This window comes from Mesoplodon densirostris, chromosome 12, assembly GCF_025265405.1.
Source record: "Mesoplodon densirostris isolate mMesDen1 chromosome 12, mMesDen1 primary haplotype, whole genome shotgun sequence".
NCBI lineage: Eukaryota > Metazoa > Chordata > Mammalia > Artiodactyla > Ziphiidae > Mesoplodon > Mesoplodon densirostris.
In genome coordinates, this window is record NC_082672.1 from 79354342 (window position 1) to 79372957 (window position 18616).

At 39.8% G+C, this 18616-nt stretch overlaps 1 protein-coding gene across 1 annotated transcript in view; it reads right to left on the reverse strand.

Annotated features, from left to right (window-relative positions):
- COL9A1 (collagen type IX alpha 1 chain) overlaps positions 1–18616 on the reverse strand; it is a 62192-nt gene that overhangs the window by 34618 nt on the left and 8958 nt on the right. Inside the window, exons 7-20 of the mRNA XM_060114762.1 lie at positions 18472–18507; positions 16113–16136; positions 15693–15746; positions 14378–14431; positions 13699–13731; positions 12883–12939; positions 11419–11472; positions 6997–7050; positions 5618–5671; positions 2966–3019; positions 1300–1353; positions 1126–1179; positions 946–999; positions 85–138 (exon numbers count right to left, since the gene is read on the reverse strand). Of these exons, the coding sequence (XP_059970745.1) occupies positions 85–138; positions 946–999; positions 1126–1179; positions 1300–1353; positions 2966–3019; positions 5618–5671; positions 6997–7050; positions 11419–11472; positions 12883–12939; positions 13699–13731; positions 14378–14431; positions 15693–15746; positions 16113–16136; positions 18472–18507 (690 nt within the window). The remainder of the gene's footprint in view (positions 1–84; positions 139–945; positions 1000–1125; positions 1180–1299; positions 1354–2965; positions 3020–5617; positions 5672–6996; positions 7051–11418; positions 11473–12882; positions 12940–13698; positions 13732–14377; positions 14432–15692; positions 15747–16112; positions 16137–18471; positions 18508–18616) is intronic.

Here is an 18616-nt window from a genome sequence, read left to right on the forward strand (position 1 = left end):
CATACGTAACATGTTTCTCCCCCAAGTGCGTATCTTCAAAATATGTATATAAACCAATCAACATTTAAATACTCAAATACTTACAGGTAACCCCTGCAACCCTGCTTCACCAGGAGGGCCAGGTTTCCCTAGTTCACCCTGAAAAACATTTTTGTTGAATCTGTATGAACTGCTGTCCTTCTTTTAAGAAAAGGAAAGACCAAGACCTTCTAAGTAAAAGGACTATCCACACAGCTGACCTTACGTGCACTTTTATAGCATGACCCAGTTCAGGGCGGGGAGATGGGATAGGACTTAGGACAGAAATGCAATCAAAATACGTAATTTCCTTCTGCCTTCTTTCATCAATGGGGCAATTTTACTGACTTTCTGAAACCAAGCAAACAAACATTCTATTCTAATAATTTTTTTTTACTGAAGTGTGGTTGAATTAGAATATTGTGTTAATTTCTGCTGTACAGCAAAGTGACTCAGTTATACACATAGATACATTCTTTTCATTATTCTTTTCCATTATGGTTTATCCCAGGACACTGGATATAGTTCCCTGTGCTATACAGTAGGACCTTGTTGTTTATCCATCCTATATATACTAGTTTGCATTTGCTAATCCCAACCTCCCAGTCCGTCCCTCCCCAAACTCCTTCCCCTTGGCAACCACAAGTCTGTTCTCTATGTCTGTGAGTCTGTTTTGTGTTTTGCAGATAGTTTCATTTGTGCCATGTTTTGGACTCCACTTGTAATTGATATCATATGGTATTTCTCTTTCTCTTTCTGACTTCTAATAAGTATCTTGAACTGACACTTGATTAAAAAAATTAGAAGGAGGATAAAAGCCAAAAACAGCTCAATAAAAGTCCCAGTGACGTAGTAATGGAAACCCTGTGCCTGGCGGGCCCCTGGCAGGGACGACTCCACCACCTGTAGACTAAATCACACAGCTACCTTTGCTCCCGGCATTCCAGGTATCCCGTCCCGGCCATCCACACCTGGCAAGCCCTAAAGACGCACAAAGAAACATACTGTCTCTTAGAAACACATTCTTCTTCCCTTCATCACTTTCCAAAGTTTTATTAAAATAATCACTTTGAAAAATGGGCTTGATGACTACAGCTCAGGACTTACCGTGTCGCCCTTGGGCCCAGGGAGACCAGGAATTCCTCGAGAACCTTGAGCCCCCTGCAGGGTAGAAGGGAGAAGACAGACAAGACACAATCAATTACCACGTGTACTTAGGTCACATCAAAGAGATCAGAACAACCTCCATGCTCGCAGCGATGAACGTGAATTCGAACTCACTCTGTCTCCCTTGGGACCTGTTTCTCCTAGAGGTCCTCGCCGTCCTTGATCACCCTGTATGAAAATAAAATTGTGTTTAAGTAAGCAAAAGTAACTTTTTGATAGACTTTTGAAATTATAAAACACCATCTACGTTACCTTACTATTGCTCTTTCATCCCAATGGCTTTGCTCTATCGTGGATGCCTCAAGAAATATTTTTATAAAAATTATATTGTCCTAAAAATTGATATTACCATAAAGATAATTGAGACTTCCATGTCTATTGATTTCATTGTAAAGGCACAATGCTTCTGTGCTCTTTGGATGAATAAGTATAATAAAATTAAGGTCCACACTGCAGGTAACCTTGACATCAGTAACTATATGTACACATCCTCTAGCCTCATTGACTATCGTGGTGGGTTGAGGTTTGGACGAGTTGCCAACCTTTTCTCCATATTACTTACTCCCCCAGTCAGTAATAATGATTTCTGTCACAATTACCCAGCTAAGGTTGGTATATGGTACAGGCAGTGATAGATGAGAAGAGGTGTCTTCCTAAAATATAGCTTTTGTTGAATTGCTTAACTGCTCTGGAACCTCAAATGGCTTCCTGTTGCTACTGGATCACTTCGGATTGCCCGGATTGGCATTAAACACTCTCCATCATGTGCTTCTACCTTATCTATTCAAGTTCATCTTCTCAAAAGGAGCTCTCCACCCAGCCTGTGCCAGCCCTAAGGCAGTACACACCCCCATCACCCCAACAGGGCTTCTCCCCGCCTGTGTTCGCTGCCCTCCCCTCCTGTGCTCCCGGCCCTCCCCCACTGTGCTCCCTGCCCTCCCCCCCGTGCTCCCTGCCCTCCCCACCCATGCTCACTGCCCTCCCCCCACCGTGCTCCCTGCCCTCCCGCCTGTGCCCCCTGCACTCCCGCGCTGTGTTCCCTGCCCTCCCCGCCTGTGTTCACTGCCCTCCCCACCTGTGCTCCCTGCACTCCCCCCATGTACTCGCTGCCTTCCCCGCCTGTGCTCCCTCCCCTTCCCCCCAAGCACGGCTTTGCAGGCCCTCCTTCCTCTCAGGCCCGCTTGGTGCTTTACCTCCACCACATGTTCTGGAGCTTGATCTTAAAATCTTATGCTTCCCACAGAACCTTGATAGTTGGAAATTCTACTTTACTTATACCTTTTCTTCTTTTCAATGTGGTATGAGAGATATTAATGAACAGCTTTTTGGTTTATTTACTTCCAAGACAGGTGTGAGGCAGTCCACAATAAGGACACGTGAGCACACGGCCGTCAGAACATCAAATAATGAGATCAGAAATCACAGGGGAGAAAAAGGACAGAACTACCCAAGAACTTAAAGTGAGAGAGTCTCTGTGACTCAAGCATCCTAGCAACCGAAGCAATAGGAAAACACAGCAAGCATAAAAACTTAACAATATGACTGTACTTATGAGAAAAACAAAACCCATATCAAGTCAGAAGAACATTTCTCTGTACAAAAAAGAGATGCTTGTCCTAATTTTAAATTTTTAAATAAATATAGAAACAATTGCCCATTTTTCCTCCTTACTCACATGTAAAGACACTTGCACACACACACATACATATAGCCAAAAAATCTATCATTGATCATTGCTAAAAAATCTATCAGTGGATCCCATGAAAGGAAAACTACTCACAGGTGCACCAGGGAGACCTTGTGGTCCCGGTTCTCCATCTAAGCCCCGAGCGCCCTGGAAATAAACGAGACAAAGAAATGAACTTGAGATCAGCCATGTATGCTAAAGGGCACACCAGCCTTGCTAAAGAACTTCAATAGCCAGATAAAAAGGAGGTTTTGTGTTTTGTAATATATACTCTATTCATCAGTGACCCCGAGGAGTATTTAATCAGAAACCTCAGATGCTAAATAAAACACTGGTTTACATTCTCTCATCCCACCAGAAGTACCTACACCCAATCTTTGATACCACCCTGAATATTTTAAGTTAACAAACACTGTGTCCATTCCTGATTGCTGATATGAGCTACCTGTTTAGAGAACTTGGCAAGCCTATTGGAAAAGGTTTGGTCATCACAGTCCGGGGTTCTCAGGATCCCTACAGGAATGCATTGATGGTGAAGACAAAGGGGCCACCCAAATAGTAGCTGCTGTGGACTCTGCAGCCACCACACCAGTGGAAGGGATTTCTGGGACTCGAGATCCCCACCCAGACCTAGAATCAGGAGTCCAGCTATGTGATTCAGAGGAACGAATTGTAATAAGGATTTAAGCATCCCCTCTTCCATCCTGGATAGATGGTAGGTTCAGTATGTGTAAAATAATTGATCTATTTTCTCCACAACAGATTTACCCTGCTGAGTGATGATGGCTAAGAACTACAGAGCTTTATAAATCGAATCATCATGAAACTATCTCTGTCTTTGTTATCTGTTGTACATATCGCCTCCCTATTTTCATTATAAGAATCAAAATGTGATTTGAAAACAAAAATATGGGGTTTTTAGTGCTCTCTACATATGCTGCATAACAAGACACACACCCCTGTTTAAAACTTTTTCTCATCTACCAGGGAAACGAGAAGGCAGATGGGCACCTGAAGTGAACAAGCCGTCTCCTAACGAACAGGCTTGAGAGGAGGAGATGATACAAGAAATGTAAAACAGCCAAAAGGGTATTGGGTAGATGTCAGGCCAAGAAAACCAGGTGGACGGTGTCTGCAGTAAGAATTAAAAATTAGAAAACCTTTGCTAGAAGGTTCAGACGTGGGTAGAATCAAAGAAAGAAGCAGAGGCACCACAGAGCCTTGAAAGTCTCTGATCCCTAAAACTAGAATACAGCAGAAGGCATTCTCCATCCACCACCAGTGAGGAAGAGGTTTGGGAGACCTCAAAAAGCCCCTGAATTCCTTACTCACGTTGCCTGGTGGAAGCAGAGCCAGGCTTCGAGTTACAGAAATGGCTTGGATGCTGCCCGTCTCTCTCCCTTTCTCTCTCTCCCTCTCTCTCTCTCTCTCTCTCTCTCATTGCTGTTTAGCACCAGCTCAGACCCAAACTGCTGTTACTAGATAACCACTCCGCAGGTCTGAATTCACCAGAAGAGCTTTTTTCTTTTTATTGAAAGCAATTTGACAAAAATCAGAGGAAATGAGAAATTTTGAAAACTACCAAGTAGCAAAATACCTCAAATAAAGAGCATATCAAGAACAGTAATTGGTTTCAAAGTGAGGGTCACATATTTTAGGAAGTGATTTAAACCCAGAAAAAGCAAAGGCCTGGGTATCAGCAACTTCAAAATAAATGGGATTTATTTTTTAATAACAGAAGAGTCCACACAGAATGTTACTTAAGGAAACATGAATACAGAAATGCAAAATATGTCTTTAAAAATACACTGTTTTTAGAAAAGAAACAGCATTCTATAGGAAACAGAAGAGGGAGACAGGCACAATGAGAAAACCGAGAGAGACAGAGAGAGCGGCTGAAAAAAAGAAATTGATGGAATTATTCATGAAGCGATTCCTTCGATCCACAAAAATGTGCACCTCTTTTTTAAAAAGGTTGAATCTCATTTACTGAGCACCTACAATGTGCCCGTTATCCCTGTCTGGTTGCTAATGTACTACTCTGTGCTTCTGTGCAGAACAACATGAATTAGCCTCAGAGGTTCTGCAGAGGGTGAGGTGAGGGTCAGGAGGGCTAGTGGGTAAAGAGCCCCGCTTTTAATTTTCTGGACCCTACAAATGGGCTTTCCTAACAAACTTTCTACAATGTGCTGACCATTTCCTTAACATCTGAGAGAAGCTAGACGCGCCCCCTCCACTCATACATACACATACACACACACACACACGCACGCACACAGCAAGAAAAATATTTCTGAGCTCATCATGAACATTCAAGCTTGCGTTGTTATTGCTTCTTCTATTCACTCAGACAAGCGATCCCTGCCCTGCCCTCCCCACCAAGGGCAACGCCTCATCCTCCTGCTCCACCTCTCCATCCTCCTCTGCTTTTGCCAGGCACTCCAGGTACTGTGTCCGTGTTATCAGTGTCAACTACTGATAAAGAAAAGAGATTAAACATAACAGCCCTGCTTACTCCTATTTACCCCAAATAATTTAAAATATATAATAATAACAAGTAGCCTGTGTATGACTCATTTCTATCATCTACGTTGATAACAGAAAGTAAGAACCCAACCAAACATCTACAAAGCACCAAATAAGAAATAAAAATTGATGTTGTTAAAGATAAGAAGATATTTGAAATGGCCCCAAACTTAAGCATTTATGCATTTTGGTAGTGTATCATCACCGTCATCATCTTACTTTTTCTCCTTTGGCCCCAGTTATGCCAATGATGCCTCTCAAACCTTGAGCTCCCTGGAAATGTAAAAAAGAGAAGGAAATTCTTTGAGCTGAAGCACACATTCTTTGAGGTCATCACAAAAGCTGATCCAGAGAAGGATGTTATCATAACCAAAGGTAACACTGAGAAAAAGTGACATTATATTGCAGACAAACTTTCCTGGTTTAGAAGAAAAATCCAAAAGGAATTCTTCTGATGGTAAAACGCTTTTTAAAAATCCTGAAGACTTACACAAATCTGGAATCGAAACAATGACTGGTGGCAAAAAGTAAGTATCATTAGCATCAAAGAATCATGACAAAGCATTTGCCTTTTAGCTCACACAGAATACACGGCCACTTTTGCCTCCTTCATGGTTTGTAACTTGGTTACGGGTCACATGATCGTGATTTTAAACCTTGGACTAATTTTTCCCCACCAGCGTGTGCCGTCCAAGGCAACGGGTCCCCAGGCAGCCCACAGAAGCTTCTTCCTATAGGTGTAGCTGGGTCTCCATCATTCACTTAACATCACTCTACGTTACACCGTTTCTACGATAAAAGGTGTTCTGAATTCCAATTGGGGGCAGGAGGAACCCATCTCCTCCCTTCTCGGGCACAGGAGTGGGTAATCCTCAAAATGAGGGTGCAGGGTGTCGATCCTAGGATCCCCTTCAACACGGAATGTTGTCATTCTTGACTGTCTGGACCCACAGCAGCAGGGCTCCAGAAACAGATGCTGGAGACATGCTCCCTGGGGAGCAGCAGCGGGCAGACGCCCCATCAGGAAAGCGGGGTAGCCACTTCCGGGCAACTTGCTAACTGTCCACAATGGCTTAGGATAAAGTAGCTCTAGGCCAGTCATTTCCCTGTGCTCTCCCTGGAGAAAAGGGGGCATCTCCATGGCCAACTGTTTGTTTTACATCCAGGTCAGTCCCAGTTCTCTGTAGATCACTTAGGAATGGCCTGAAATACACATGGGCAGGGTGATCCAGCTCAGGACACAAAGTGAGATCTGGCCAAATCAGAATAAAGCTGCTCATTCTTGTGGGGCTTATTTTCTGACTCTGAAGGTAATTCAGAAAGAATTCCAGAAATATTTAGGTCAATAGCAGAGACATGAGAATGACATGTGTTGTCCCCTGAGCTCGTGCATAAGTGTCCCCAAAATCATACTTTTTACAAATCTTGCATTCCTTGACAGATGCTGTATATTTAAAAAATGAAAAACTGTGAATTTTACAGAAATATTTTGGCATATCCTCTCCCAAACCCCAGATGTTCAGCAAGCAGTAATGATATCCTCCAAAGACCACCGGGGTCCAGCAATATAGTTAAATATGTTTCTAAAAATACTTCACCGGAGGTCCTTGAGCTCCAACCTGTCCTAGTCCACCCTGCTCTCCTTCTTCACCCTGAAAAACCACAGACAGAAGGGCACCAAATGTTAATCCAGCAAATGGACACTGAAATGGGCTCGGTCTAACTTGGCACGTGGTAAGTTCTTCTGGCATCTCCTGAATTAGTCTACTATACTTCCTTAAATTATTTTGCATGAGTAGTCCATATTAATTGCAGAACATTCAGAAAATACAGAGATGTATATAAATAAAGTCACCCAACTCCCACCGTTCCACTATAAACACCAGTAACATTTTGGATGCTATCCTTTCAAAGCTTTTCTAAAGAGAGAGAGAGGAGGGGAGGGAAAGAGGAAGAGGGGGAGAGAGAGAGAGAGAGAGAGGGAGTGTATGCATTCATGTTCTAAGTATGTGTATTGTGGGTGTATTATTAAGAAAGTGTGATCACACTATGCAACCTTTTCCTTAAACTATAATATTTTAAATTATGAATTTCATTTTAACTTTTTCGTTATAGTTTTTGTACCATGTACAGATTTTTTTAAATTGTACTTAAATCTAAATCTGTCTTTTCTTCCATGGCTTCTACCTTTGATGTTGCTCAAAAAGCCTTCTCTGACACCCCAAAAATATATAAATATTCATCTATATTTTTCTTCTAGTAATTTTATAATTAATTTCTTACAGAGAAATTTTTAATTATCAGTAATTTATTTTTATGTAAATATAGAGTAGAAATCTTTTTTTTTTCCTGATAACTGGCACTCTATCCAATGTCATTTATTGAATAATAGATTCTCTCCACCCAGGCTGAAAAATTCATCTTTAATGTATGTTAAATTGATAAATATACTTGTTTCTGGACTTCCTTCCTATTCAGCTATACTGGTCTGCTGTATAATGGTGTCAATACCACAACCTTTTAATTATCGAAATTCTATAATACATTTTAATCTCAGGTTGGGAGAATTCCTTTACCTTTATTTTTCATTTATAGTTACTCTTATTTTCAGATTTTCTTAAATGTTTACCCTTCCATATGAACTTTGGAATTGTTGGGCGGATCTTCACAAAAACACTGCTTGTTTTGTATTAGGACTTCATTAAGTTAATAGATTATATAGAGAGAGTTAGAATCTTCACAATACTGTCTTTCCATCTCGGAACTCAGTGTATCTTCATATTTAGTCAAAACGTTTTCTTTTTCTTTCCACCAATAAAGTTTTGTTCTTTTCATTTTGTTGAATACTTCTTAAGTTTGTTCTAAAGTATTTTGACTACCTGGTGGCTATTGCCAATGGAATCTTCTTCCATTATGTTTTTAAACTAATTATTGGTTTAACTTTTTGATACTAATTTTATAAGCTCTGATATACTTTAAAATGTTAGGATATTCTAAACAGAAATCCAACTACTGTTTCTTACAGAAAGATTACTTTATGGACTCTGGGAAAAAAGTTATTTTCTCTCTGACAAAGGTTTTACTTTTCACAATAGATATACTGTTCTACATTTTCTATGGTAATGAATAACTTAAATTGTGAAGTTCATCATGAGAAACATTCTTAGTTTTTGATATTTGTTCATAATGGTAGATTAAAATCCAGTTCTATTGTTTATTACATGTTTCAATTCACCTATTTTCTTACTTCACATGCTATACTTCATACATAGAGATTTTTGCACACAAACACACAAAGAAATACAAAAAATTTAGTAGCAGTGTTAATATAGAACATTTGGGCATCTAATGCAAAGAACTAGGCTATACTTAAATAATTTACACTTGATTTTTGAATGAACTCTGAGAGTCTTACATAGTGGATCTTTGTCTCATAATTATATTCAGATTACATTCCATCAGAACATAAGATTGACGGTGGAGGGAGGTGGTCCTAATGGGAAAGACAGTGAATAAGCTAGTTTATGGAGCGGATAATCAACACATGTGTACTGCTTGTATTTCCCCATGTAAGTACAAAAACAACAGTGATTGTAATTTTTCATTAGCAGATTTTGGGGTATTTTCCCATAGATTCTTGATAAACCTTGGAGTAATGTATTTGATTGAAATATTTCACCAGCAGATGAATAGCACACAATAACTAATCAATAATCACAAAGCTAAATGACAAATTTAGGAATAGCAATTTATTACCGTTTTACTGAAAGATTTTTGACTATTCATTCTTATCTTTATAAACAATTTTTTAAATCTTCATTAATTAATTTGTAGAGTAAACTCAAGGCAGAACTGTGAATCTGAAAGCAAACTTCAGGCCCCTAGTCTCATAATTCTTCATATTTCTGCTTTCAGTTTACAGTTAAAAGCATCTATTAGCCCTTTCATTGTTCAAGGAGCTATCTTATCTTCATAGGTCGACTTTCAAAGACACCACTGAAAGTTTTAAGAACATAAACATGTGAAATAGATTAAAGGAGTTTTCAACAACTTTTAATGAAAATTTTGGCCAGTTACCTAACACACCAAACAATTTGCAGGTTCCCCAATGAAGACCAAACCAAATTTGAAAGTCCAGATAACTAACTTGTATAGGTCTCAAAAATGCTAGTTTTGTGGGAGAGTGGAGAGACACTCTGACTGACAGGTCCATTCCCAAATCCCATGGGATGGGGAAGTGGAAGTTCCCCAAAGAAAAGAGGTCACCCAAAAAAAGAGAAAGGGATGCAGGGCATCAAAAATAGCACAAGTCTACTAAATCTGCTTTATTATACATATTACCTCCTGAATATTTGGTGTGATTTAATATTCCTACACACTTGTTTTTGAGGTTAGATGATATTTTATTATATGGATATGTCATACTTCATTTAGCCATATTGGACATTTTTTCATTTCTGCACCCTTAGCACTTAGAATAAACCCTGGCACATAGCGGGTACTTAATAAATATTTGTTCGTTTTTTTAAATTAAAAGTTGAAAAATTCAATGGAGGAATGAGCACACAGAGAAATTTCCAAAGTACTTGATTTTTTTTTCTTTTTTCTCCAATTTGACATCAAGAACCCAGCTGTTATATGCCAGATAAATAAAATGCCTTAACTATTCAGAGCCTAAGTAATAAAAGACTTTTTATATGAATGTTCATACTGTAATAAGGTACAGGAAATTGGCTTATTTATCCCCATTATCTGAGATTGTTCAACAGCTTTACCTAAGGAGTTCAAGAATATTAATGCCTGGGAACTCCCTGGCGGTCCAGTGGTTAGGACTCCATGCTTTCACTGCCAAGGGCCCAGGTTCGATCCTGGCCAGGGCAATAAGATACTGCAAGCCCTGCGGCACGGCCAAAAAAAAAGGAATATTAATGCCTGCCTGAAGGTATTAATAAATTGCCTCTCAAGCTCTTAACTTCTAAAGAAAAAGACTTCTGCCACCCAACAAAGGTGTAGAAGGACATATTGAACAAAGTCTAGAAGACCCGCATTGATAAGAACAGTTTGACTTTGTTAAATATTATGGAATTAACCGGAACTAAAATTCTACTGTACAAGAAGTCAAATTCTGAGTTACTCTAAAGCGATTTCATCCTAGTGGATGAAAAGAAAAGGCAAACAGGTCACCTTGCTTTAAATTTCAGCCTTGGATTTTCTGCAGGACATGCCAGCCCCAATGCAAGTTGTGCTGTGGATTTCAGTTTCTACCCAGAATATAATATAAGTGCCAATTGCTAACTTCCAGATTACTCAAGATCTAAGTTACACTGAAATTAGGTCAGAAACAAACAGATAAATTATTTCAGAACTTAAGATGAGAAGCTATGAGCCAATTACCAACCTCCCTGTTTGCTAGTCTCAGCAACACTTGTCATAAAATTTTACTCCTGTCATAAAATTTTGTTTAGTGGAGTGGAACAACCAGCTAGCATAACATGTGACTATCAAAACCATCAAGGAAAAGAGCTGAGTGTGACTGATTTGAAAAGGAAAGCAAGGGGTAACAATACAGGAAAGAGTGAAAGGGTATGGTGCTTTCTTTGTTCTTTTCTTTGTAACTGAACAACGTTAGAATACGATGCTTCAACAGAATGTTGATGCATCTACTGAGAACTTGTTAATCATCACTGGAAAAGGAAGTATAAAATAGTATGCTTTTATTATCCCTTATCATTCTTTTTTTTTTTTTTTTTTTGCGGTACACGGGCCTCTCACTGTTGTGGCCTCTCCCGTTGCGGAGCACAGGCTCCGGACACACAGGCTCAGCGGCCACGGCTCACGGGCCCAGCCACTCTGCGGCACGTGGGATCTTCCCGGACCGGGGCACGAACCCGCGTCCCCTGCATCAGCAGGTGGACTCTCAACCACTGCGCCACCAGGGAAGCCCCCTTATAATTCTTTATAATGAAAGTGATCACGACCTCCTAATCACAATTTTCCCACTAAATATTCATTGTCCTTACCTTGTGACCTTGTCTTCCAGGTTCACCGATCTCTCCTTTAGCCCCTTTATGACCCTAACAAATGCAAAAGTACGTAATTACAGAAATACATAAATAGACAAACAAACAAACATGTTGAGTTTGGCACAGAAAGTGGTCTGAAGGCTCATAAAGTGACCTTGCTGCCCCCAAATCTATGTCCATATGCTGCTAAGAGAAAGGTTATGTCAGAGAAATGACAGCCTTAGAAGACCTTAATAACACCATGTGGGCTACATGACCACAGTATATAATAAATATCAGTTTCAGTTAATAGGCAAACTCTGTTCGAGAATAGCAAACACCCCGTTACCTAGTTCAGCCACTGGGCAATGACTCACTGCCTGCTGGTCCCTAACCCTCCCCCCTCAGCTCCCTCCCACAGTTGGGCAAAGGGCATGGAGTCTTCTCCAGCATCAGTAACTCACTCTCCAGAGGTGACGGCTGACCCAGCCAACGGGCTACTCCCTGCTCTCTGGAGGCTCCCCTGAAAACCCTCTGCTTCCTCTGTGCCCGTCTCCTTCCTGGAAGCAGAAGAAGGGCTTCCCCAGACACACGACTTTCTGCCTCTTCTTGTACACAGTTTAAGTGCAAGTGACAAGCTATAAGCAGCAGCCCGTGAAGGTTGTAGAGCATGAGCAGAAATCCTCATCTTTCACTGTCAAGCCACCTGTTCTAAGCATATGTGTGCTTCGGGTCAGGGACATGGGGCAAATGTGAAATAAACATTCTAAAATTAAGTCTGTCAGAGCTTCCTTCCTCAGAACCTTTCTTGTACCAAAGGTGCAAGTCTCTGTGAAAAACAAGACACTGAGCCAGGCTCAAGTCTTCTGCAGTTACGGGAACCCATCAAAGCTAACCTCCATGAAAATCACAGTGGGAAACCCAGGGCCTCGGAGCCTTTCAGATCTTTGGCAGAACTTCCCTGGTCTGGACTAGAGAGAGAAAGCCATTTAACCCCAGCTTTTGGTATTTATTCTCTTATTTTTATGGGCAATTTTGAAGTAGTTATGATGGCAGAGTGAGAGAAAAACACTTCTGGAAAGTCTCTTTTCTTCTCTATTTTGCACAGTTTTTCCAATTCTTTTTAACTAAAACAGTTTCACATACATCATGTGTACCTTCCCTGGCCCGCATCTCTCATCACTGGAGCAAACTTCTGAACCTGCATTTGGTGTTGTAGGGTCCCTCCATCCAATATATTTCACTGATATTTCTTCCCTGAACAGCATTGAATAATCAAGCAATCTGTGTCTGTCAGGGTACCAGCGGGAACCTCCAGGACTGTATAAGGACCACAGAATAAGCGACACAGACTTGCCTAATCCATCAAAGTGGGCACTCTGCACCAGAAAGGCCAGTGCTTCAAGGAAAGGCTCTACTTTTCCTGTGGATAATACTCTTGAAAACAGAAAACTGAATACAGCATGGAAATTATTCTCTTACCCTCATGCCTGGCAGGCCTGGATATCCAGAGCGACCCGGTGGACAGGAATTGGGACACTGCCAGAGAGACAGAGAGACAGTAAACCAGAGCTTCTACTTTATGACAAAATGGTACATCCTTTAGGATTCCAGCTACAGAACCCCAATTCAATTATATTCATTAAATAACTCTGACTACCGCCTTTCCTTTTTTTTTCTTTTATTTTTAAACTCGGAAATATTCCTAGCTTACAGAAAAGTACACAGAACATAACAAACTCTTTCCCCACGTATCCGCCACCTAGATTTAATGAATGTTACTATTTTGCCATATTTACTTCAGATTTAACTTGTTAAAGAAATAAAATGATTGCAGACAGGCCGCTGTCCCAGGACCTGACCTTTGTCCCCTCCCACCTGCCCCCCACTCTAACAGCTCTGTCCTGAGGGTCACATGCCCCCAACAAATGGACCAAAATTGCATTTTGTGCAGTTTTCCTACATCGTTTGAATATTAGTCTGTAAGTAAAACAAGTCTCAGAGGGGATTGTTTGACTTCTATCTTCTAACATTGGGGTGCTCTGGTGAAAAAGCATGTCTTAGTCATAAAGTAAAAAGATTATGGAAAAAAAGATATTTTTATAATGAAAAACGTTTTTTCTGAGTGTACACAAGTGACCAGTTCACCAGTCCAGCCGACTGCTCTGCTATCTGAGTAAAGTAAAAGACAGAAATACAACATATTCCAGTGAGGTCATTTTAAAGAGAATTCACCTTTTAAAGAGAATTCCTGGTCTTTGACCTAAACTGTACTTTGTTCAAAGGAAAACATCTTACCAATGGATCTCCATCATGAAAGCCAATTGTTCCCTAAAGTAAAGAAAATACTAAAGTTAAGAATATAGTGAAACATTTTAATTCAAACTACTAATAACAGAAAGTTCATTGGACAAAAATACAGTCAATGTATTTGTTCAATAACCTATACGGAATAAATAGCATATAATAGGCTAACATTCTAAAAACTTGACTTGGCCTATTCTGTTTGGAGAAAACTAAATTGCAGTAGATTATTTCTTTCAGGGGATTGAAGGGAAATAAAATGAGAGAACAGAAAATATGGAGAACTCTAAATCGTAAATTAAAAATAAGGATAATCTCCTAATTAACTGCATTTTTAAAAGTACTTAACTGTGTAAATCCTTTGTAAAAACTAGTTCCTTTGAAAATGTTCCCTTTATATGTCCAAGTTTTGAACACTTGAGAAATCACAAGCCTCAAAGCACTTCAAATACAATGAGTAAACCATTCCCTGTGAAAACCATCTTTTAAATTATTGTGATTTCTCTACTATTCTGGCCTAAAAAGACCATGCTCTGAATGAGTGAAAAAAAATCATAGCCATTCTGGAATTTTAGGACAATGACTTGATTTAAAGGTACTTCCATTTTTGGTTCTTAGGTTTCTTTAATCCCAACTCTCAGACACAGAGAAATTCAAGCTGCAAATAACTTACGCTGGGTCCCGGGGGACCAGGGGGGCCCGGTGGTCCTCTTCTCCCAGGGTCACCCTAAGTTATTTGAAAATTGTGACACAGTGGTTATACACATGTCAAAACATAGTGCATAAAACTGGTGAGGCATGAGAAACTGACATTCCTAGAAACCCTGCAGAGCTCAGCCTGCATGGACCTGCCACCAAAATCGATGGGGGACCCACAATCCAACTACCTCCACAAAACCAGAAGAAAAAAGGACTTCCGGTCTCACCAAAGTAATAAGACAAGGCAGAGGGAGACTTGGTGAAAAAAGCCAGTTCTTCTCTATGGGATGATCACTCTATCTACTCTGCAAACAAACTGGAAACACTACGTATTTCTCTAGGTGACTTTCAGGGGGACCAGAACAGCCAATACTGCTAGTGCTGTCCAGCTAACAGCAGCAAGGAAGGCTTGTGACTGCCTGAAGCTGCAGCAGGGAAGGTCATCACCTCTGCAGGGCCAGCCACCCCTGGGGCTCTTCACCCAGAAGCTATCACTCGGTCTGTCACTGCATGCTCTTGCAATTGGGACAGGAGATCAAGACGGCTAAATTCAAATAAGCCATTCAGATGAAAATGGAGTCCAGTTAGACTTGATATCCAGAGTTCACTGCTGGTACATCTTTTCCTTCCTAATGTTCTATCATAAGAAGTCAAAAGCATCTGACAATCAATTTTACGATCATTTCATATTCATTCATCATTCACTAAATAAATCTGTCAAACAGTAGTACCTACAGACTCTCAGTGGATTTACTGTTATCTATCATTCAGAGAACATCAATGATTCAACTTTTTTTGAATATTTATTGAATATTAGCATCAAACACATTACCAGCGATTTCTTCCATGAAGTTCAGCTCTTTACTGACTAAAGTTAAGTTCTGTCAGTTCGATTATGATTTCATGATCCTAACATAAGTGTACATGGTAGTAATTTTAGACTATTCACTTCATTTCCTGCAGAGAGACTAATAAAAAAGACACTGGACCCCAATCCTGGCTGAGAGTCTGTACAACGAAGGTGACACTTCTCTACTTGATCACTAATTCTAGAAGTTGGGAAGACAAGTTTAGCTGAAAACTTCGGGGAAAAAATTTAAATCACTCTACAAAAACAAGGGAGCATTATTATTACCCTGGTCCTCATCAATCTTATAAACTGGAATGAAATTCATCTGCCATTTCTTGGATTTGCAGGGGGAAGCATACAGTTAGGGCGATGTGCCTTCCCTAGTAACATCTTCAGTTAAATCAGCAAATGTCTATCAATGCACTGTGTGTGTACTCACAATTGGTCCAACACGGCCAAGCTCTCCGGGGAGTCCTGCTCCCCCAGGAGGACCCTGCAGTCAACAAATTAAAGGGACACGGTGATTTACGGATGTTTTTACAATCTATGACAAGTAATATCAAATACGATAAACTGACTTCAAATTACGTATCTGTGCTAGCTTTGGTTTCCAACGAGACGACTCATTTGACCAAATTTTAATTACTTATATAGAAATTAATTAAATTAACAGAAAGTCCTTAAGTTAATAAAATACTTTTAGCAGAATAGGGGTGCTGTCATAGTAGCCCCCTAAGATCATTCAGGTAGGACACTATAAACGCCACTGGGTACGGTGTTAGTTGGAGAGTAGGGTTGGGATCTGAGAAATGGGCCATTTTTGTAGACTATGTAAAACAAACCAAGAGATAATACTTACAGGAGGTCCAGGAATACCACGGCCCTAAAACATTAAAACAAAAGTTGTTACGGTACGTGACCCATACTTAGTGTAAATACAGACACAGAAATAACTCAGCTCAAAAATAAACAATAGGGAACTAAGATCCTGCATGCCACAGGGCAACTAAGCCCACGCGCCACAATTAGAGAGCCCGCATGCCACAACTAGAGAAGCCTGAGTGCCGCAACGAAGAGCCCATGTGCTGCAACTAAGACCCAAGGCAGCCAAAATAAATAAATAAATAAATAAATAAATAAACAATAAAGTTTATCAATAAATAAACATAAGATGTTCATTCTACAGAAAGGACTGGGTAAAGAAAAGCAAACACGGCTCCACTTGTAAAGGAAGAAATTTGCTTCAGCTCCTCAAATATTCTTTTGATGTCTAAGCTAACCAGTAATATTTTTTCGAAACTGTTTTTTTAAAGAAAACCAAAATACCATTACTCACAAACAGGCACAACCAGACTTTTTCATATTTTTTCCATTGTAGGTTATTACAAGATGCTGAATATAGTTCCCTGTGCTATACAGTAGGTCCTTGTTGGTTTTCTATTTTGTATGTAGTAGTTTGTATATGTTAATCCCAAACTCCTAATTTATCCCTCCCCCTCTTCCCCCTTTAGTAACCATAAGTTTCTTTTCTATGTCTGTGGGCCTATTTCTGTTTTGTAAATGAGTTCACTTGTATCATGTTTTAAATTCTGCATATAAGTGATATCACTTGTCGTGTTTTATAAGAAACCTACATTAAAAGCAATACAATACTGCTTTAAAGTTTGTCATGTGATATTTGGAAGTTCCCCAAACTTCCTCTCCCTAGTTTAGGAGAGAACTTCCTAAAGGTCTCTCCCTTTAGCAGAGAGGCAGAGGAGAAGAAAAGGGTTTAGAAACACACCCTTCGACAGGTAGGGCTATATGTCCAGACACCAAATCCAGTAGATACCGAAAATGAAATGGTGTCACTCATGAAATAACCTCCAATGGATCCTAATTTAGTATGCTGAGTTTTATTTTAGAGCTGGTCACCCCATCTCACACTCCTTTACATTTTCTATCTCTTGAGCAACACTGAACTGCGTGTAATCAAGGGTTGAAACCACGCCTTCCGCAACCTCGCAGCCTCAATTCCAAGCACAGGGCCTAGTACATAAGAAGCTCTAATTTTACGCTTGTTGAACTTAATAAAACTGAGCATCAGCTACCTAGAGCCCCTATTCTCTCTGTGCTTTCCAGGGTCAGTCTCCCAGCCTTGGGTTTCCTCTCCTCTGTTGGCTTGAATCCCTTGTATTCATAACTGTCTCTGATACCATATTCCTGATAGCTTATACCTCCAGACTTCCTTTTCTAAAATATCCTTATATGAAACACCCAGTGGAATCAGTGTACATCCTCTGATAATGATATTATTATTTCTAATTATTTAGGCAGCCACAACAAGCATGAATTTCACATGAGCAGTGTGTTTTAATGATAAGTGAGAATTTGTTAAGCCATTCTTTGAAAAATTACTTCTATTTGAACATTTTAATATGTGGATCAATTTAGGGAATAAATGTTCTGCTTGGCAATACCAAAGTAATCAATAAGTTATTTCATTATCAGAGACCTAGAGGTTTGATAAATTTCACTAAATCTAAAAAAAAAAAAGGCATCTCTATAAGATGTTGAGCTCTGAGCTGAAAATATGGGAGAAAGGCCAGCAAGATATTCACTTCTGCAAATAGACTTATAATGGAAAAGTTGACAGACAGTGAAATAAGGCAAAGAAAACAGTGAGAATAGAAAACAAGGAGGAAAAATACAGATTCATGACAAGAAAAAAAGAGGAATGAAGAGCAAAATAGAAAAAAAGATAGCAGGCTGAGAACCCGGTTCTCTTGTAGACTGAAATAACACAAGTCTGCCAGATTGTGCAATGTGGAAAAAGACTTGCCAGGGAACCAGGTGGCTGATAATATCTGACATATCTGACAGCCAATATTTCATTAGAGATAAAACCAGTTGTGAAGAAAGTGGTGTGATGCCCAGATCTAAACACTGAATACTTAGATTTGCTGTTGTAATGCAAGAAACATTTTCCATCAGTGGGGACAGAGAGGGGGATGTCTATTGGGAAACTCCACCTGCAAACAGATGTATGTATTTTACACCATACATTCAAATTGCTCTAAAATTTCTCTACTCATAGTCAGAATGCTTATCACAGCAGATAAGTCATAAACTCCTTTGTGATGTGTATTATGTAGCAAACTACATTGAAAAATTTCACAGTGGCAGAATTTTACCTAAAGATAGGAGATTATCAACCACGTCACTTTATATTTACTTACTGGAAATCCACGAGGTCCCGGCACGCCAGGTTCTCCCTAAAAATAAAAATAGCTCCATTGTACTCAGCTTTTAGTAGAATGAATATGTAAGTATGCAAACTGCGTAAATATTGAGATCATTACAACACTCCATCCTGGTGTTTTG